The 20,964-nt window shown below is 36.1% G+C and overlaps 1 protein-coding gene across 1 annotated transcript; it reads right to left on the bottom strand.

Moving 5' to 3' along the window:
• Positions 1–14,641: 14,641 nt before the first annotated feature.
• LOC132631811 (peroxidase 66-like) lies at positions 14,642–16,271 on the bottom strand. The gene is made up of 3 exons (XM_060347512.1): positions 15,970–16,271; positions 15,671–15,859; positions 14,642–15,410 (listed from the first exon to the last, which is right to left on the bottom strand). The coding sequence occupies exons 1-3, from the start codon at positions 16,168–16,170 to the stop codon at positions 14,847–14,849; spliced, it is 954 nt and encodes a 317-aa protein (XP_060203495.1). The 5' UTR covers positions 16,171–16,271; the 3' UTR covers positions 14,642–14,846.
• Between the last annotated feature and the right edge of the window lie 4,693 nt (positions 16,272–20,964).

Below are 20,964 nucleotides of genomic sequence, written 5' to 3' on the forward strand. Positions count from 1 at the left end.
GAACATATACGGATCATAACATGCTCGGATTTCGGATTTGGAATTTCCTTAAGGCTCTAATTTAGCCTATGTAAAACTAAGACATGCCAAAAAGAAAGGAAGTTGCCTTACATACCTCGTACGCACTCCAAGATGGTCAATCTAAAGTACATTCCAATCTACGCCACGGGCTCCCCAAGGTCTACAAATATGCCAACAAATATCCAATCATTAGCTAAGGGCACTTAAGCCATCCATTCCAAACTAATCATTAAATTCTACGGAAAATTCGGTAGCATTTCCCTTGTAAATAGGCCATCCCGAGAATTTATCTCGCTCAAAATCAACAACAACAACCACAATAACCAACCTAACAACATCAATAATAAATTCGGAAGGCAAAATAACATTAATAGCTCTCTTTTTCATCATTCAACAACTTTCCAATTATTCAATTCAATGGCTTACTTTCAAGCCACAATATCGTTCACACATTTAATTATCAACCCAAATCCTTACCACAATATTCAAGGGCATTCTAAACAATTCACATAATATTTCTAACAATCCACAATTTCTCCAAATTTTTGGCCGAAAACAGCCCCCTTAGCCGAGAGCAGCCCCCTATTTTCTTTCCTCATTTTCAAGTCATGTTTTGTATCACAATCCACAATATATCGATGTCATTTTCAAAGCGATTTTAATTCATTCTTTGCCAAACATTTGGGGCTATACACGGCTACAATACACACATACATACATATATCGATAATTCTCATTCATTTCTTCACCTTGCAACAATCAACATACTAAATGGAATTAATTCATCACTTAGTCACAACACCCATTTACACAACTTCACACACCATACACGACCCAACTTCCAACATACTAAATTTCACGATTTTCATCCATAATAACATACTATAATATGCATACAACATTTATAACACATAAAACAAGAGGAATTCTCACCTTTCTTCTTCAACTCCACAAAGGGGTTAGGGTTTGCAACCTCTTGAATGAAGGACTTGATCACTCCAACAATGCTTCCAAGCTACTTAGGGACCTCAATATAGTGGGTTTGTACCCAAGAATTAATTTTGGAGAGGCAAAACTTGGACTTGAATTTCCATGGTCCAAGCCGTGAGGTTGGAGGGAGTATTGCTCTCCAAGGTCTTGATTTTTCTCTCTCTAGTGTTGAAGTGGAAATGAGAAAAGATGACTTAAGGGTCATCTTTTAAGCCCCCAAAATATCTCTATTACCTTTGGCCCACACAATGTGTTGGACCAATTAAAATTGGCCACACAATGTGTGGGACCTTTTCGTGGACCACACGGCTACAAGGCCATTTTTGGGCAAGATTTTTAATTCCAATTTTATGAATTGTGGTCCCAATTTTTCCTAAGTGTTCAATGCCCACAATTTTATATACAACTTATGTCTCCGAATAAAATCAAATGGTCAAAAATCCCGACTTCAAATCCCGGAATAGTCTAGGCCTTAAATTATCATAGTTAATCCGGGTTGTCCCAATGTATAAAAATACGGGACGTAACATCCTCCCCCCCTTAAGAACATTCGTCCTCGAATGTTGGATTAATGCTACGGATCTTACTCAAATTCGGGGGAGTTTCTTTTATAGCCATCACATACATGTTGCACCCCATTTTAACCGAGGCTAAACAAAGCACGACTTATGGAGCTCTGAAATAATTAATTATGTACAGAGTCGCCACCTAGCATTTAAGGTATACTAGGGTACCTATAAATTATTAATATATGCAGCTTAACATGATCTACGAAAATAAGTGAGATTCTAGGTAAGGGTTCAAATTATTCCGAAGGGAAGGTGTTAGGCATCCTTCAGAATCCACAAATGTGGTTCCCGGCTGGACCAATTTAACTATACGAGGGATGTGTAAAAGGACTTTATTATTTACAAAAATTAATAGAATTTAGACTAAAGAATAATATGAATATTCACATAAATAATCATGCAATACATATTTTATACATATGTGTTATAATAATTTTTTTTAAAAAAAGTTATGTGCAACTTAGAAGCTTGGGTATGTGACAAAGGTATAAAAAAAATGGGCATGAAATTATTTTGCACTCGAAGCGAGTTAACTAATTTAACTAGCTAAGTATGTATGCCTAATCAATTAATTATGAAAGTATATTATAAAGCCTAAATATTGAGGCAAATCACCCTATTTATTCACTTAAGTGTGCTAAGCTATTGAATTAAAAATCTAGCAAAAACATGATAACTATAAGAATATTAGCTACAAAAATAATAACTGCCTAATATTAATTTGTCTAAAACACATAAAATTTAAATCACCTAAGCAGATCATAAATAAATACCATCACCCTAAAAAGTAAAGTTTCACTATATTTTATGCTTGTATAATTTAATAATGTAAAAAAAAAAAAATATATATATATATATATAAACAGAGAATTTAAGAAAGCTATTTGAACTTCTTTTGAGTGTCATCTTCAAAAAAGTAACTCCGGATACCTGCATGAGACTTAATAAAAATGTTAGTAAGAAAATAAATAACTATCGGATGAATTAAAGAAATAATGAATAAACTTAAAATAAAAAAAACCCGTCTTTGTACATGGAAGGCCTTGGAAATCGACGGAAATTTCTTCATCGGCCATGGATCTAATATTCACCCAAATAAATCCAAATGCATACGAATAAAATATAATTATACAATTGACCACCAAAAGCATATTTCCAGGAACAAAATCCAACATTTATTGTAATTTAAAAGATTATGTAAAGTAGTCCAAAAAGTAATAAAATAACGCAAACAATATAAGTGAAGCTGCTAGCAGCAAATTTTCACAGTAAACAGCCAACAATTGGGAACATTAGCAAAAGCAGAATTATCAACTAAAAAATAGAATAATAGTGATAGAAAAAAATCAAAAAAAATAAAGACAACGGAGTAGTTCCGACCAGTTACCAAAATAACATATCGTTGGTGGAGCTCCGACGTTGGGAGTTCGTCGGGGTCGGCTTGGAGGAAGCTGGCAGTGGAGAGAGGAGGAGAACGAAGGGGGAGAAGAAGCGGGGGTGACGTCGTGTTATCGTTGGCATGAGCTTCATGGAGGAAGACAGTATTGTTGCTGGCTGCTCCTCCCCGCCATTGATGGCTGTTCAACGGCGCCGGGTAGGCAGTGACAGGAAAGGACGAAGGGGTTAGGATTGCTATTGTTGTTGAAGCTTGGAGAACAATGGAAAGGGGACAAACGGACTGCTCGTCGGTGTTAATGGAGTTCGTCGGAGCGGGCAGTGGGCATGGTGGTCGACGTTAATGGAGAAAGGGGAAGATGAAGTGATGGGGCAGCGGGTTTGTGGTTTGGTGGCGTGGTGGCTGCTCCATTCATGATGAAAGAGAGAAAAAAAATGAATATGGAGGAAGAAAGGAAGGGTAAACGAAAGTAAAAGAGGTAGCAAAACTGTGGGGTTTTGGAAACCCATGTTCTTGAATTGGTAGAAGTTGAAAAAAGATTGAAGACAATATTACTAGCTAGAGATTTAGGGAAAGAAAGAGAGAAAACACCAGTTATGCTCTTCTTCTTTTGGGTCCAATAAAGTGAAAAAAATGAGTAAGAAGAAGAAGACGTGTGAAAGAAAAGTTGGTTGGGGATATAGAAATTGTCTGACAAAAGAGATAGATAGTGCTATGCTATGTATAATAATATCATAAATACAAAAAGTCAAGACCAAGAAAGAGCTTAGGAGATTAGCTTTTTATTATTTTTTATACACATAGAAAAGAGGGAGAAGATTAAGTATATGTGAGTGGGAGTAGGCGTGAGAAAAGCTGCCGGCGTGCATCATAGTTGATGATTCAAGAATTCATGATCATTATTCATTATCAAACCCACCACCACACAAAACGTCCCATTATTATTTCATATTCTTTTGCCTCCTAAATGCTTACTTTAATCCTTTTAAAAAAAAAATATGAAACCTTGACTTGATCGGATTTTACTCTGCGTTTAAAAAATTAATTACTCCGATTTTCTCTACACTGTCAGACTGTACTAAAATATAATTAATTAATACATGTATAAATAATAATGTAAGTATAAAAATATAAATAGTAATGTATAGAATAAAAAAAATGTATTGCTATAAAATTAAGAAACAATTAATTGCACAAAAAAAATGGTCATATTACGCTGTACATGTGCAAAATAATGATTCTTGTAAAATGACAATAAATTGAAAATTTTCCTAAAATAAGGATAATCATCAATAAATTGTCAAAAAATGTAAAAATATGTAAAAAATGTATTTCGTGCTCTTTACCGAATCAGGGCCCCCCAAAACGTTAATTTTAAGCACGTCGAGCCAAAATTAGGTGTCAACAATACAAATCATTCATAAATCAACATAGCCATACAAGGAATTTGGACTACCTGAAGGTGCCGAAAATAGGTGAGGATATTTTTTTCATCATCTGCTCCTCAGCCTCCTAGGTTAATTCCTCGCGGTTATTATTCCGCCACAGTACTTTAACAGAAGCTGCATCTTTATTCTGCAACTTTCTTACCTGACGATCCAATATGGCTATATGTTGCCCTTCATAAGATAGCTCCTCTGTGACCTGTATATCATCTGAAGGAAAGATTTTGGAAGGGTCACCCATACATTTACGAAGCATAGAAACATGGAATAACGGGTGAACCGCTCCCAAATCAGCTGGCAGATCCAATTCATAGGCCACTTTGCCTATTTTACGAATAATCAGATAAGGCCCAATCTCATAACGCCTTTCATAGGTGACACTTTCAGAAACACCCAATCGCCAATCTGGAACTCTAACGGTCGACGCCGTTTATCAGCATAAGGTTTCTGTCAACTCGGGGCCGCTAATAGTCACTCTCGAATCAGTTTCACTTTATCGACTGCTTACTGGATCATATCTGGACCAATTAACTGAATCTCACCCACGTCAAACCAACCAATCGGAGATCTGCATTTCCTACAATACAAAGCCTCATATGGCGTCATCTGAATACTGGAGTGATAACGATTTTTATTAATAACAAATCCAATTAGCGACAATGATCGCCCCAACAACCTCTGAAATCAATAACACAGGCCCATAGCATATCTTTCGGTGTCTGAATAGCACCCTCGGCCTGTCCGTCGGATTGAGGATGAAATATTGTGCTACGACTCATCTGAGTCTCCAGTCCTTCCTGGGACGATCTTCAGAAGTTAGCCGTAAACTGAGCACCTCAGTCGATTATAATAGATATAGGGATCCCGTGCAGTCTTATTATCTCATTAATATACACTCTGTCATAACCCTCAGCCGAAAAAGTAGTCCTGGCTGGAAGGAAATGGGCTGATTTCGCTAATCTATCAACAATACTCCGAATAGAATCGTATCCGCGTTGAGTGCGCGGTAAGCCTATAATGAAGTTCATGCGAATCGTTTCTCGTTTCCAAACTGAAATTTCTAGTTCCTGTAGCAATCTGTCGGGCCTTTGATACTCGATCTTGACTTACTGACAATTTGGGCATTGGCCAACGAACTTTGCAGTGTTCCTTTTTCATACCATCCCATCAGCATAAATATTTAAGATCATGATACATTTTTGGTGGATTCAGAATGAACAGAATGTCGAACATTTTGTGTTTCGCCCATAATTGGCCATCGCAGCCCTGCAACGCCAGGCGCACATAACCTGCCTCTATATAACGATACCCATCAGGTGAAACCTCGAACTGGGTCTTTTCCTTATCAAGGGTTGTATCTCTGTATTGTACCAACATAGGGCTATCAAATTGGCGCTGTTTTACCTCTTCCATAATCGATTAGTCCGCAACTTCTCAGACAGCATCCCTAATATTTCCAGAATCAACCAAACGGACTCCAAAGTTAGCTAATTGACGAATTTCACGAACCAATCCTTCCCGATCAGACTGTACATCAGTCAAAATGCCTATGGACTTGCGGCTAAGTGTGTTGGTTACCACATTGGCTTTCTCAGGATGATACAGGATATCGATATTATAATCTTTCAATAATTCAAGTCACCCTCTCTGCCGCAAAATTAGCTCCTTTCTGCCTAAAGTGTACCGGGGCTCCTATGGCCCGTATAAATATCAACGTGGGCCCTTTATAAATAATGCCGCCATATCTTTGAAGCACGAGTCACCGCAGCAAATTTTTTATCATGAGTGGGATGATTCCTTTTGTGCGGTCTGAGCTGTTGGGGAACATAGGTTACAACTTGACTATGCGGCACTAATTCATAACCTATCCCAATACCAAAAGCATCATAATAAGTAACATACCCGATTGGCCTCGCGGGAAGAGCCAGAACTGGAGCTGAAATTAATTTTTCCTCCCGTACCTGGAAACTGCATTCACAAGTACCGGTTCACTGAAATTCCACGGCCTTCTGAGTTAGCTTCGTTGATAGTGCCGTAGAAGAAGCAAAGTCCTTCACAAATTTTTCTGTAATACCTGGCTAATCCCCGAAAACTGTGTATCTCGGTCTACGTCGAAGACCTAAGCCAACTTTTTTTTTTATCGCCTCAATCTTCTGTGTGTTAATTGTTTCTATTTCTACTTACTTTACTTCACTTTCATCCGCTCCCCCTCTTTTGGGGTTGTGCTTATACCGTATCCATGCTTTTCCTTTATAATTTATAACTTGATTATCTTCGTACGAGATCTTAACAAAATCACGAAGTGACGAAACTCTCAATCATACAGTACAAAATCTTATCTGATAGCTGGCACTCACATAATGTAATTAATGTAGCAATTTACCCTTTAATGATTATATCCTTCCTTCACACCCGTTCCTTATCTGTCGTTCTGTTTTTCTCGATAGTCGAATTACTTAATATTCGCATGATTCATCATTCCATGCCATAGGTTTTCCTTTGCCCTGCACTATTACACTTAAGTTCGTTTTTTGCAAATAATTTCGTATTTTGCATGTCGACCCTTTTTGGGGCTCTGCTTAAATAGGTTTCTTACTTTTCAATTTCCTGGCATTTGATCTCCTTATCTTACACTCAATTACTCTCTTTTCCTTCCAAAATATCGTCGTATTAGAATCTTCCATATTCTATACCCGATAAGTACCAATACGCAGTGGGGGAGTTGATCCCATTTTCTAAGAGCGAATGAGCCCATACTTATTCATCATTAGAAAGACCTATTCGTAATAATTTAAGTTTAGTCATTCTGTCTTTCTTTATGAATTTTGAGAACCTATGGATAAAATATCTCAACCAATAGCAAAATAAATATCAGTTTATTTCATGACATCTGTACCATATCTTCGCTTTGTCTCATAAATTTTGTTCAGTTAATGTCTCCCATATATTGCAACGCTGGCTATTAGGGTTCGCCAATCGATCGGCAAAATCATAAATGGGGGTCCTATACATACATATATATATCACTAGCATTTCTTTTACAAAGCGTCCTCAATCATCTGTTCAAACTCATTCTAATTCTAGAGTTGCGTTGCTCTTTCTCCCTTTTCACTAATCTAATCTGTCTCAGCCCACGCGACCTTTATAAAGTTTCTAATCATTCCACGTACCTTAATTTTCTTTTAGGTTACTCCAAATTTCCTATTTGTCTCTTATATCCATATTTGCGAAAATCTTTGTACATCTCTCAGGGGGTCACCCATCCCAGAATTACTCTGGCCCTGGCACGCTTAACCTTACAACCTTAATGTTTTTAGACACGTTAAGGTCGGTATAATTGCATCAATTTCCCCGCACAACCTTTATCCCGTAATTTAAGGCAAATCGGGGTCTTACATATTTTCAAAACGTTCTCGTAGCGGGTCTCACCCCGATCTAGAGAAAATTCTTTTACTTTTCGGACTATATAGTCACCGTGTCGCCCCCTATAAATCCTCAATATTTTTCTTCTCATGCATATACATATATAATTTTAAACAGTCCACAGCTTTAAGTTTTTATTCCACAAATTCCATCTCCAATTAGTCGACGAAGACTGACAAAATAATACTGTACAGCATTTTCCAACCACTAGCAAAAGAACACTAGAATTCGACGAACATCGCGAAATCCTTTAGTACTTAATTCACATAATTACCTCCATATTTATACATATATATATATATATACTTCTTTTGAGTCATAAGCGAACCATTTAATCCCCAACTGTCTGTTATACATTTAGTACTCTTCAAATGAACCGAACTTAATCGTTGGACATTTTTGCCTTTCACATAAGCTTTTCTGAAGCAACATGTGGTTGGAACATATTCTGGTCCGTTTAAATAAATTACGAATTTGCTACTCTTATATGCCTTCTCGAAATAAAATTTCCCAATCAAGGATAATGCTTCTTACGAATGGCATGGAGGGTACCTCTTAACTTTAATCCAACATAATAGATTACCCTATCGGTATCAATTTTCAAGACATACTAAGAACTTATATCTCGATCTCCTTTTTATATTTCTGGAAAAATTTGGGCAGAGGTTCCTCTGTATTTCTTACTATCCCAAAACCTGTACACAGGAAATACCAACCATGCCTCACAGGGCCAACACATATACGTATATATATCATCATATCACATCGTATCATAGCCACACAGGGCTAACAATTTCAATAAAAAGTATGAAATTTCGAGATTTACCTCACATGCCTAACTCAAACGGGCACTGGTGACATTTTCCTGTTTACTCTTCTTTTTAATCTTCAACTTTATATTTCCATCATACTTCAAATAGCTTCCCCGACATACATTTTTCATACCATTTCTTACCTGAGTACTATGCAGCTTTCCATATCATCAGTCACTTTCTTACGTCGACACCGTCCTCCAGCTGAAATTAAAGGTTAGCAAAAAGGAATTCATTTCCTACAGCTGGCTCTATCGCACGATCTAAGATTCAAAGAAAGAAAACACCCTAAATGTCTTGTAGCCTCCTGTTTATAGGTGTGGTGCACAACACACCGATAAACAAGACCCAACGAGACACGGTCTGTAGACATCCCAAAGACAAACCGCTCTGATACCACTTCTGTCACGACCCAGCCCCGTGGGCCGCGACTGGCGCCCTAGTTGGGCACCCAAACGTACCTATCCATATCGAATCACATACAAATAGCATATATGGCTATAACTGCTATATGCCGTCTCAAACTGTATCCAACTGTATCTGACACAAACATAAGCATATACATATATCGAAAAGCCGGCAAGGCTATCAAATATGTCCAAAAAGCCGACAAGGCTGTCAAATATGTCAAAAGCCGACAAGGCTGTCAAATGGCACAACGGCCCAAAACACAGATACAAATGCATGCCGACAAGGCTGCCATAACGAATAGAATCATACAAACACATCGGAACAGAAGTAGGCACACACACCCACAAATACGTCTACAGACCTCTAAACAGACCAACCGAATCATATGGCGGGACAGGGCCCCGCCGTACCCCTGAACAAATACATACACAACGAACGAAACTGTATACCAAAACATATGCTCTGAAGTGAGAAGAGCACTCCGAACAGCAAAGGAGGATGTCCTAAACTGGTGGATCACCAAACTGCGCATTTGTACCTGCGGGCATGAAACGCAGCCCCCCCCCCCCCCCCCGAAGAAAGGGGGGTCAGTACGAGATATGTACTGAGTATGCAAAGCAGAATATACAGAAAACAAACCTGAGACATAAAAGAAACAGAAGTGTCGAACATAAGTGCAAATCCAATCATATCAAAATGTTTAGTTTCAAACATGTAAGTCATGCATAGGGTACAGAAGAATATGGTCGCCCGCCCGTCGATGGCGCCATAACACAGCATAACACCAGAAAGTTTCAAATCTCCGTATCCCCGTCACATATCACATCACCGCATAACGCCATACACAGCATAACACCAAATATAAGTGGAACCCGACCCTCTTTGCGAGTAGCTCGGTGAACCATAAACACAGCATAACTCCGGAGTGTATCAAAACGCGCACGATAACAGAACCGGCCTGGGACTCGGCGAAAGGAATAACAGAATGCACGAATAGAGTCGTGAGTAGTCATATGCATAAAATCATTATCATAAATTCAAACATAAGCAAAATGATCATATTTGAAAATCGAAATAATAGTCATACTAAATTCTTTCAAAGATTCTCCGGATTTCATAAAGGAAAGTCGCGGGACCCACGGGTGGGTATTTACCCGAGTCGGGCCAGCCTATGGAAAACATACATATCATATGTCATATAGACTTCTACAAAAATATTAGAGTAATCCGAGCATGTTTGTGAAAGATATGGCATTCCAAAAATTACGAACTTCTTTAAAGTGAACCCTTTTTATACAAAATTCGGAAAACGATTATTTCAAAGACATAAGGGTTCATATTTCATCAAATCATACATAAGAGTGCCAAAGAACATATACGGATCATAACATGCTCGGATTTCGGATTTGGAATTTCCTTAAGGCTCTAATTTAGCCTATGTAAAACTAAGACATGCCAAAAAGAAAGGAAGTTGCCTTACATACCTCGTACGCACTCCAAGATGGCCAATCTAAAGTAAATTCCAATCTACGCCTCGGGCTCCCCAAGGTCTACAAATATGCCAACGAATATCCAATCATTAGCTAAGGGCACTTAAGTCATCCATTCCAAACTAATCATTAAATTCTACGAAAAATTCGGCAGCATTTCCCCTGTAAATAGGCCATCCCGAGAATTTATCTCGCTCAAAATCAACAACAACAACCACAATAACCAACCTAACAACATCAATAATAAATTCGGAAGGCAAAATAACATTAATAGCTCTCTTTTTCATCATTCAACAACTTTCCAATTATTCAATTCAATGGCTTATTTTCAAGCCACAATATCGTTCACACATTTAATTATCAACCCAAATCCTTACCACAATATTCTAGGGCATTCTAAACAATTCACATAATATTTCTAACAATCCACAATTTCTCCAAATTTTTGGCCGAAAACAGCCCCCTTAGCCGAGAGCAGCCCCCTATTTTCTTTCCTCATTTTCAAGTCATGTTTTGTATCACAATCCACAATATATCGATGTCATTTTCACAAATATACGACTTACATCAAACGCATAATAAGACCCAAATCAGCCCACAAAATCTCAACATCATTCTTGAGTCATTAAATGCTCAATTCCAACTAGAATTCATAATGACGACAATTAAGACGTTAAGCGATATAAATACGATCTTCGGCATATAATAAGACCCATATTCGTCCACGCTACACATATACATATGTTAATGGTTCTCATAAATAAAGGTTACATTAAGTGCACCCAAATTCTCCAAATCAGTCCGCACATTTACCATATCAATTTTGGGACATTAAACTCTCATTTCCAACATAAAAGTTATCACAATAACCATTACGACGCTAAGCGATTTTAATTCATTCTTTGCCAAACATTTGGGGCTATACACGGCTACAATACACACATACATACATATATCGATAATTCTCATTCATTTCTTCACCTTGCAACAATCAACATACTAAATGGAATTAATTCATCACTTAGTCACAACACCCATTTACACAACTTCACACACCATACACGACCCAACTTCCAACATACTACATTTCACGATTTTCATCCATAATAACATACTATAATATGCATACAACATTTATAACACATAAAACAAGAGGAATTCTCACCTTTCTTCTTTAACTCCACAAAGGGGTTAGGGTTTGCAACCTCTTGAATGAAGGACTTGATCACTCCAACAATGCTTCCAAGCTACTTAGGGACCTCAATATAGTGGGTTTGTACCCAAGAATTAATTTTGGAGAGGCAAAACTTGGACTTGAATTTCCATGGTCCAAGCCGTGAGGTTGGAGGGAGTATTGCTCTCCAAGGTCTTGATTTTTCTCTCTCTCTAGTGTTGAAGTGGAAATGAGAAAAGATGACTTAAGGGTCATCTTTTAAGCCCCCAAAATATCTCTATTACCTTTGGCCCACACAATGTGTTGGACCAATTAAAATTGGCCACACAATGTGTGGGACCTTTTTGTGGACCACACGGCTACAAGGCCATTTTTGGGCAAGATTTTTAATTCCAATTTTATGAATTGTGGTCCCAATTTTTCCTAAGTGTTCAATGCCCACAATTTTATATACAACTTATGTCTCCGAATAAAATCAAATGGTCAAAAATCCCGACTTCAAATCCCGGAATAGTCTAGGCCTTAAATTATCATAGTTAATCCGGGTTGTCCCAATGTATAAAAATACGGGACGTAACATAGATAATTTATTTTTTCTTTAAAAAATTTATCGAGTCCATCAGTTATTATCATGAAAAAATGTGCTACGAAAGTCTTAAATCAAGAAGCACCAATAGTCTAAAGGTAGAATAGTGTCCTTCTACGGTAAAAACATCGATTCGATCCCTGGATGGTGTATTTTTATAATTGTGTAATTTAAGAAAATCGACAGGTACGGTCGGTTTTTCCATATATTTTTTTCTCGCCAATTATCCAACCGCATCCGCCATTTTTGATACTAGTGCGCTGCTTTTGGTGGTTGATTTTATGTCTGTAACTCCAAGATATAAATCGATAGTGGTCAGTTTTTTTTTTTTTGGGTAATGGACCTTTTTTTTTAAGTAAGGTACACTTTAATCTCGTGATTTCATGGATGAAATTACACGAAATTCACGTATAATCACCATACTTACGCCTTGGATCCATCCCTCAAGCTCCTACCCTCAAAAATTGCAAATTCTAAGTCAGCAGGTGACTCTGTTTGAATTTATACTTGAAGTGTCCTTCAGCGCTATAGCGATCCTTTGGCGCTATCACAGAAATTCTTGCTTTTCTTGGTTCACTGCTATTGCACTCCTTTAGCACTAAGGCGCTAGTGCTATTGCGCTCCTTTAGCGTTGTGGCGCCGGCACTAGACACCAGAAATTTTGCAACGGCGGTTAAATAGTAAATGTGTCCGAATCTACTCTAAACCCTCGGGTAACCTCTGAAGCCATCCTTGCAAGTCTTAACTAGCATTATGAGCTTATGTACACGCGCAAAATTCAATTTAGGCCGAAAATACTAAAAAAATCACGGGTTGAGTTCCTACATTTTAAGGCTCGACATGTTCAAAATTATCCTGAGCCGCCGATTCTCAACCCCAATCATCCCAACAGTTCTTAAATGGTTAAGCAAACTTAAACAAAGCTTCAAAATATGTTTTGTAATTGTAAATACAAAACATTAAAGGTCGAATTGTTACAAGCTGCGAACTTAGTTGACTTGCATTTCTTGACCAAATAGGTCTTTGTCAGCCCTCGTCACCCTTCGAAGAAATTTTAATACAATAAGGTATTCAAGTTAGAAGTCTCTTATTCAAGTTCGAATTATTGTACTCCCTCCTAATAAAAAAGAATGTCCACTTAGCCTTTTTTTATTGGGTCAAAAAGAGTGTACACTTATCAAATAAAAAAAGTGTTAACCTTATTTTTCCAAATTTACCCCCTATTAAGTGTTATGTGATCAAATCTCAATACCTTTTTAATTAGGCAAGTTTATTCAAATTACCTATTTTTTTCTAGAAGTTACTATTTTCTTAAGGAATGTGCAAATGGCTAAGTGGACACTTTTTTTTATCCAGAGGGAGTATTTCTTTAAGTACCCTCCATAAAGTAGGCTAACATGTCCTGATTACCACTTAGTGCTTTATCTTTTTAATGTGCCTTCTTTATTCCCATGTTTTGGTATGTCTTTTCACGAGGCACAATCCATTTCAATAATACTCAAGATGCATTTGGCTTCGGTGATTCACCATTTGAAAGACGAGAGAACACTATCGGCACAGAACCTTAAAAGTCCGATTCTATTTCAACCCAATGATGTTGATGGATTAAGTGAAGAGAAAATGATACTCATACCAGAGTTGTGATCAATAGCACCGCTATCAATGATACACTGGGATATCGTTCCTTTGTTTCCTTCTCAAGTAAGCCGTTAGTATTTGTGTACCAACTCCAATTCACCGTTGCCTATTTCCCAGCAACATCTATTTCGTTTCAGTCCTGACTTCATTCTTTAATCTCATTTTTGGCGTAATTGACACCTCAAGGGCTACTTCGGAAGTAGTTGGTGACGATGCTTGGACTCCGAGACTTATGCTTGTCACTTACATATTTAGAACATCGGGAATTCGATAAGAATTGAAATTCACTACTGGCTTCAAGCTCAACGCACGATCTAGATTTAGAAAGAAGAAAAAAGCTACCAAAATGTCGTGTAACTTCTCTCTAACGAGTATGTGACCTCATATACACAAATGAGAGTCAACATTGACATGACTCAAGACTCCCTAGGAGACTCAAGAACCTAGTGCTCTTATGTTGGCTGCTTCTTATGGATTGGCACTGCTAATTAGAGAGCATATTAATCTATTGAGTTACTTCAGAAGAACCTAGGATTTGTTGCTGTTATACATTCATTTCTCAAGGCTTCCACTCTGCTCTACCTCTGAATCTACGAAATATATTTCAATTTTGATGACAGAACAATTGAAAGAAATTTGTACGTGTACACTAAATTCTTCAATTTAAAGGATAGATCATGACCATGTGTAAGAATTTGATGATGTTATTATTCCTCTGCTATCTCTGCACGTTACAAGGCATTAATACATAGTGTACAGATATTATTATTTCATTAAGCCTCGCAATTTAGAGAATTATTCACCAGCAAAAAAAAAAAAAAAAAAAGACAAACAAGGATACACAAAATACACTCATTTTCAAACAAACTTTGGAAATATAACGCAGCTTTCTCAGTTTATAGCTCTGCAGTTGAATCTAACTTCTCCTTTTTCAAGGACACCAACATTTCCAAGCTTGATCATTGAAGCAGCAAATTCCTTGAAGAACAAAGCTTGGTCATTGGCAAATGATTTAACAATCCAACCAGTCTTGTAGTCATTCAACAAACTCTGGTCTGATGCAAAAACACCTTTCCCTGTAATAATTTGCTTGTAATAGTTGTTGTCGAATACTGATGAAGTTGTGTCCAAGAATTGCCCTGCAGTTCGATCTTTGTTTGGTTTGGGGCATTTCTGCTTTAAGGTCTGTGCAAATACGGCGTTCAAGGTCGGGTCAGTGTCGTGCACTGAGCTGAAGTTATGAAGCCTGGGTTCAAATGAAGAGCAGTGCGAAAACCCAAGTGTGTGTCCACCAGAAAGAGCAACCAAATCTTTCACTCCTAATCCTCTGTTGGCAAAGCTCTGAACGAGTTGGCTAGTGTTGAAGGATGGAGCTGGTAAGTTTACTGTCTCATTTGCCCTTGATACTCTCCCATCTGTCCTTCCTTTTAGTACATTCCAGTATGGACCCCCAGACTACAAAGTTGATTAAAACATGAAGTATTTATGAAATGATGAATGCAAGTTAAGCGTTTGATTTATTTAACTTACATACACAGAGAGCGCGTAAGTTTTTTCTTACATTCTATTAGTATATTTTCACCATTTGTAACATGTTATTTACTGCACTTTAGATACCAATTTAGCAGATTTATAGACAATTGCTGGTGTTAAGAAAAAAACAATACACTGCCAGTGCACAAGAATTAATTAACTATTTAATGATGGAATATTACCATAGCAACGACGTCTCTAGCTGCGATGGCAAGTATGTCGGCACAAGAAACAGTTGTTGGACAAGCCTTTTCGAGCGTAGTTTTGGCATCATCGAGCACGTAGAATGCTCCAAGAGAGATGTTGGGCGGACCATCTTTCTCTGCTTTGTTTCCTGGTGTTGAATCCAATAGAACTGATGCATCACATCCCTGTAAATCATTAACAAAACAGTTTCAACTTACATCTCTTGCATGCATCTATTCGTGATAATTAATACTAATGACTCGTACAAATACATATAGAGAGGGAAAGAGAGTACTCTAATGAAACAATCATGGAAGAACATCCTGAGAATACGTGCGGGGACTTTAGGATCATAAATCGAAGCATTGCGAATTGTTTGATAGATAATATCTTCAGCCTGAGGGCATGTTTGATCATAGTATTGCACTCCAAGAGTTGCACTGCACAGAGGGACTGTTAACAAAACAAGAAATACGATTGTAGTAAAAGGAGCCATTAATTGGACACTGCACTTGAAGAATCAAGCTAAATAATGCTGATGAACTGAGGTAATTAAAGATTTAATTGCAACTTAGAAGGAAGATGATGAGATGATAGTGCAACTGGGTTTTGGGTATATATAGCATCGAATGAGAAATAAGCAACAGTATTTTTGGCGTTTGGTGCATGGAGATATTAATATGTACTTTCAAGTCACTCAATTAATAAAAGAGAGAAGCCGTAGGAATTTTGAAGCATGCCTCTCTTATTTTGTGCTTTGAGGCTAAGCATTTCCAGCGATGCTGACGGTCAACAACATTACTAACAACTTCTCGAAGCATAGTTTTTCCGGTAGTACAAAAATTCTTTTCCTTTTGTGTTCTTTTAACTTTTCCTTTTGTGTTCTTTTAAGTCTCAATTTCATATCCCCACCTCTATTAATTGTATTGACATATTAAATGAGGCAAATTATAATAATGATGCACTGGAAGTTGCATGCGGCCTTGTTACAAATGTGACTCGTAGAACTCAATTTATGGAATGAGTGCTGCTATTTGGCACAACTCACAATGACACAATTTGGCACAACTCGATTAAAAAGTCTGTTATACCCTCAATAAAGAATTGGCTCCATAGTTGATAGTTCCCTCCAAATCTTTGCCCTTCAAGAAAAAGCATTTATTACACTTAGCATGCTTAATTTTTTTATTCTTCCAACACTTAGAGATCATAAATTGATATTTTATAAATATTTTTTTATTTTTCCCTCTAAAATGTTTATTCATATAGACATACACCTAATTTAATTATACAGTCAACCTATTTATACGGTCTACAATACAAACTACATGTTAAAGTTGTGACACCTCGTAATTTTGTACATGAAATCTATTAGGGATTAGTTGTTTTGAGTATAGACCTGGAGGACTTCCTAGGATATGTGAGATTGTATGCACATATCTCATCGTTACGAGGGTTTAAGTTCATATAATAAGCTACGGAAGAATTGGAGGGCAAGTGGATCAAGGAAATTAAGTTTGTTGGATTTTATGGAAAATATGAGGGGCAATTTTGGTCCAACTTTGAAAAAGAATATCTTTTAGTATATAAGGAGTTTGAAGCAAAGCAAAAGCCTAAATTGAAGTTCATGAAGTCTAGTTTCCAACGCAACAAACCGCTCATCGATACAACGTTAGAGTAGAGAATTATGGACGTTACAAGTTAGGCGGGCAGAGCAGGGCGCGCTGCTACAGTGCCAATCGACTCTTATCCACTATAAAAGGGTTAAAACCCCCATTTTTCTCCATCATAATCTCCTAAAATATTCTATAAAGCTCAGCAACATATGAGAGCTCATATACAACATAAAAGTGAGGATTTTGAGTAATATTGAGTGACGGAGTATTAATCGGGGTCCGGATAGCGTATAGCCACGATTATAGTTTTGTTTTTCGTTAGAGTTGGCTTGGATTCAATGTAAATATTTAAGATCTTCCTATTCTAGCAAAGGTAAGGTGTGAATCTCTCTTTATTAATATTGATTTAGGAATATTTATAAGAATAAGAGTTATAATTATTGTGTTGGTGTTGTTGGCTTATGAATTGAAGTTTGAAGGGAGTTTTGGATAGAATTGTACATATTTATCTTGTAGAATATTGAGGATATTGTTGTTGATGTTGTTGGTATTGTTTGGGAGTTGTTTTGGTAATTGGAGGAAGTAGATGATATAGGGGAGATGCTGCCCAAATTTTCGTAAACCAAATTAGTCTTTGATAATTAGTGCATATAAGTTGATGGAAATATGATGGAAGTATGATTAAAGATATATTTCTCAATATATATAGGTTTGGGTGAAGGTCAAGCATCGAATTAAAGGATTTCTTTAAGTGGTGGCTTAGCGAATAAGATATGTAAGGTGTTCGCTTCTCTCTTTCTTTGGCACGAATCCAACTAGAACATGAACAAGAGCGTTCCATAACAAATTCACTTCATTCCTATGCTATGTGTTTGAAATCTTAAAGCCTTAATTATTTGATTGATTCTTGAAACATTATCACGTTTATCGTCATTTAATTATTTCTTTGATTCGATACGGGTTCCATGAATTGTTTCGGAGGTTACCGATCTTATGTCACTCCGAAAGGCCGTTGTACTTCATTGGCTCATTATGCATTGTGTGTGTGTGTGTGTGTATATATATATATATATATATATATATATATATATATATATATATATATATATATGTGTGTGTGTGTGTGTGTGTGTGTATAAGCTATTTTACTACACTGAGCCGCGCTATAGTCGGCGGGGTACGGCACCTATTGTGCAACCATTGATCAGTTGGTATTACACACCGAGTCCTGAAAGGGCCGGGTACGTTATACACCGAGTCCTGAAAAGGCTAGGTACGTTATGATGATGATACTATTTATATATATGTGTATGCTTGCATATGATTTTAAACTCATGCATTGTATATTATACGTTCTCAGATGGCAGGTTACTTCTATTCTCTTTATATCTCCGTCCGATTTATGTTATTGATTCCAGCCTTACATACTCAGTACTTTTACCCGTACTGACATCCCATTGCACGGGACGCTGCATTTCGTGCTGCAGGCTCTGACAGGGTTATTGAGGAGCGACCGCAGTAGGATTTTCCAGCTTCAGCGGTGTCACCAAGTGCCACTACTCCGGACTTGCTATCCTTTGGTACTTTTCTTCTAGTGTAATATATGCTCACATGTACATTTTTAGAGGCTCGTAGACATAGTGGGGTAGGTAAATATTATGCATGGCCTTCTCGGCCTTGTTTTGGGTTCTTGATATTTTTCTGATAGCCTTGCCGGCTTTATGATACTCGTGAAGTTGTAGCGACCTTGTCGGTTCGCATTTGTACATATATGTTGGATTATCAGACAATTCTATGTTGGGCATTTTCTGCGTGCAGGTGTTCTTTGAGTTACGGTATATGATGTTCAGAGTAACCGCTAAGTCAGGTGGTTCCCAGCCTATGGGTCGGAGCCCGTCATACTCGGTGTGACAAAAGTGCACTATAAATATCTTATAAACAATAAAAGAAGAAAAAACTAAATTAAATAGAAAACTTGTCTACTTCTTGACGAAATTTCATTTATTTTATAAGAAAAAAAAAGATTGAACTGAATCAAAATTTAGTAAAAACTTTTACTCAATTCGATATAATATATTTAGCTATATTGAAATAATTTAATGTTTTAATTAAAGCCAATTATAATGTTGACTGCTTGTTTGCCATTTTTAAGAAATTAATTAAATTAAATTAAAACTTGTTAATTGTTCCTCAATCATATATAATACTTATCTGTATTTTTTCTAAATTAAATATTTCATTCAAAGTCAAACATAATATTGACTACTTGTTCCATTTATTGTTTTTTTGTAAAAGAAAACTGCTTGAAGTAAATCAGACCATGTTAATTGTTACTCAATTATATCTAATACTTAGCTAATTGAGATAATTCAATGTTAAATTTATATTTATTTTTTAAAATAAAGATTGAATTAAATCAAAATTTAGCAAACATTTTACTCTATCATGTATAATACTTAGGTAAATTGAAAGTAATTCAATTCAATTAAAATTGACAATAGTGTTGACTATTTGGTACATCCACTGTATTTTTTAGATTGATGAATAAGATTTGAACATGCTTGTTGTTACTCAATTGTATCTAACACTTAGTTAAATTGAGATAATTCAATATTGCAATTAAAATCAACCATAGTGTTGACTATTTTGTTATATATATTTTATCTTGAATTGAATCTAAACGTAGCAAACATTTTACTCAATCTTGCATAATACTTAGCTAAATTGAAACAAGTCAATATTTCAATTAAAGTCAATCATAGTGTTGACTACTGGTTATCCACACTTTAAAAAAAAAAAATGAGTGAATTAAATCTAAACTCACTAATTGCTACTCAACTCTATCTAGTATATAGTTAAATTGAGATAATTAAATGTTTCAATTGAAATCAACCATAGTGTCGACTTTTTCACATATATTTTATTTATAATTGAATCAGAACTTACCAAACATTTTACTCAATAATTTGTATTAATACTTAGCTAAATTGAAGGAATTCATTGTTTCAATTAAAGTCAACTATAGTGTTGACTACTTGTTACATCCACTATTTTTGTTTAAATTGATTGGATTAGATCTAAACTTGCTAATTATTACTCAATTTTATCTATTACATAGCTAATTGAGATAATTCAATGTTTCAATTAAAATCAAACATAGTATTGCCTACTTGTTACATATTTTTTTAAAAACAATTATAAAAAAATTGATTAAATAAATCAAAAGTTGCTAATTGTTACTCAATCATATATAATACTTACCTAAATTAAAGAAATTTAATTAAACCCAATCATAATGTTGGCTACTTATTACATCCACTATATAAAAAAAATTGATTGAATTAGATCTAAACTTATTAATTGTTACCAATTCTATCAAATACGTAGTTATATTGAGATAATTCAATGTTTCAATTAAAGTAAATCATAGTGTTGACTACTTGTTACATTCACATTTTTTTTAATTGATGAAATTGAATCAATAATTATCAATTTGTTTTACCCAATCTTATATAAGTAATACTTAGTTAAATTGAACCATTTCCATATGTCAATTAAAGTCAACCATAAGAAATAAATGAAAAAATAAAAGAAGAAAAGAGGGTAAATGAATGTTGGATATCAATGTTAAATATGAACTTTGTTTCATCATAATCTTTAAAAAAAAACATAAA

This window comes from Lycium barbarum, chromosome 3 (genome assembly GCF_019175385.1).
Source record: "Lycium barbarum isolate Lr01 chromosome 3, ASM1917538v2, whole genome shotgun sequence".
NCBI classification, from domain to species: Eukaryota; Viridiplantae; Streptophyta; class Magnoliopsida; order Solanales; family Solanaceae; genus Lycium; species Lycium barbarum.